This window comes from Elephantulus edwardii, unplaced genomic scaffold, assembly GCF_000299155.1.
Source record: "Elephantulus edwardii isolate Elephantulus edwardi_28Jun2011 unplaced genomic scaffold, EleEdw1.0 scaffold00021, whole genome shotgun sequence".
Taxonomy (NCBI): domain Eukaryota; kingdom Metazoa; phylum Chordata; class Mammalia; order Macroscelidea; family Macroscelididae; genus Elephantulus; species Elephantulus edwardii.
The window spans coordinates 133,526-135,562 of NW_006399771.1; the positions used below are offsets into that span (position 1 = coordinate 133,526).

A 2,037-nucleotide genomic window follows, 5' to 3' on the forward strand; every position below is an offset into this window, starting at 1 on the left:
GCAAACACATCTCAGTGCGGAAAAGGGCCTGGAGAAGACGTTTTTGTCGTGCGCTTCTTTTAGTCTATTTATGACACGCAGGCCCGAGCCACAGTCCCCGGAGGGACGCGAAGCCGCGGCTTTTGAGCCAGGGGGCGGGCCGTAGCGGGGCCGGAAGCAGTGGCGCAGCTCGGCCCAGTCGAGATCCGGCTCCTGGACGGTCCCCGGTGCGGTCCACTTGTGGCCATGTCGTCGGTGAGCCCCATCCAGATCCCCCGTCGCCTGCCGTTGCTGCTCACCCATGAGGGCGTGCTGTTGCCGGGCTCCACCATGCGCACCAGCGTGGACTCGGCCCGGAACCTGCAGCTGGTGCGGAGCCGCCTGCTCAAGGGCACGTCCCTGCAGAGCACCATCCTTGGGGTCATCCCCAACACGCCCGACCCGCCCAGCGACGCGCAGGACCTGCCGGCCCTGCACAGGTATGGCGGCGGCCGCTGGGCTGCCGGGCCGGGCTGGGGTCGCACCTGCAGCGCGGAGCCTCGGCAGCGCGCTTCCAGACGACAACCGCGGACGTTTAGCAATTTGACTCGAATTCCCCACCTGCTCCCGGCTCGTCACTGCTTTTAACTTTCCAGGCCTCTCCTTCCCGGCTAGTTGCCTATCCTTTGTTTTTGTCTTTCTTCCTTTTGTTTTTAAGCTTGTTTATCCCCTTATCCGAGGTCCCCTCTACTCTTCTGCATTGCCTATTTTTCTAGTTCCCTTCTAAACGGCCCCGTTTTTCATTTCTTCCCCCCCCCCCCCCGGTCAATTACGGTAAAATGTACACAACATAAAACTTGCTGGTTTTTAACCATTTGCAGCTGTTCGGTCCAGTGCCATGAATCACCCTCCCAGGATTGTGCAATCACCACCGTTTCTAGAACATTTTCATCACCCCACACAGAAACTGTGTACTCATTACATAATAACTTGCCATTCTCCCCGCCCCCCAGCTCACAGTAACTGATTTTACTCTCTCAAGAGTTTGTCTAGTCTGTGTATTTCATATAAAGGAGATCATACAAGATTTGACCTTTGGCTCTAGTGTATTGGGTGCTGGGTGCCAAAAGGCGACTCGGCGGCGGCTTTATGAACTATATGCCCATCCTTGCAATCTCTGATATGCTTGAGCTCGTTATTGTATTCATTGCTTCAGTCCATCTTGTTGAGGCTCTTCTCTCATGTGTCTGGCTTATTTCACTTAATGTACTGTTTTTAAGGCCTATCCCTGCTGTAGCATAGACTTCATTCCATTTTATGGTGGAATCACATTTTGATGTTTGCGTTGAGTCAGAACCGACCCATAGCTGACCTTCCGGTGGATTTTCCAAGGCAGTTGATGCACAGGAAGAGATAGCCTGGCCTTCTCCTATGGAGGCTCTGGTGGATTTGAACCGTGGACCTTCAGGATCACAGCACAGCTTCTTACCACTAGAACAGCAGAGCTCCCTAAATTCTTTTATATAAGCCAGCTAGGCAGTGGGAAACCAGATGAGCAGGCTCATCCCATAAAGATTTACAGCTTTAGAAACTGCTACAAGGGAGCTCTAGTGACAAGAAACTGCACTGCAATCTCAGAGGTATGTGGTTCGAATCCACCAGATGCTCTTCCGGAGAAGGAGGAGCAATCTCCTCCACTACCAGTCAGATCTAATTTGATGGTACACACATAAAATAAATTTTAAAAAAAGAAAGAAACTGCATACAGGTTCACTGCGAGATAGAATTACCTGTTGGTAGTGGGTGTGCTTATAGACAGGAGCCTTGGAGGTGTAGTGGTTAAAGCATTCACCTACTAAACCAAAAAGTTGGTTGGAACCCAGCAGCTGGGGGCAAATTGTAGTGTCCTTCTGTAAAGCTTTCTAGCTTTGGGAACTCTATGGAGCTGTTCTGTTCTGTCCTCTGTGGTTGCTATGAGGTGGAATACACTCAGTATTGCGTTTGGTCTACATTTTGTAGGTACATGTATTGTATAGTCCTCAATGACTGGGCTGATGTCTGTGGTCCCATTTATTGGTT

At 51.2% G+C, this 2,037-nt stretch overlaps 1 protein-coding gene across 1 annotated transcript in view; it reads left to right on the forward strand.

The window, feature by feature from the left end:
• The first annotated feature begins 225 nt into the window (after positions 1-225).
• Positions 226-2,037, forward strand: part of LONP2 (lon peptidase 2, peroxisomal) — an 80,420-nt gene continuing 78,608 nt past the window's right edge. The window contains exon 1 of the mRNA XM_006882502.1: positions 226-458. Within this exon, the coding sequence (XP_006882564.1) occupies positions 226-458 (233 nt within the window). The remainder of the gene's footprint in view (positions 459-2,037) is intronic.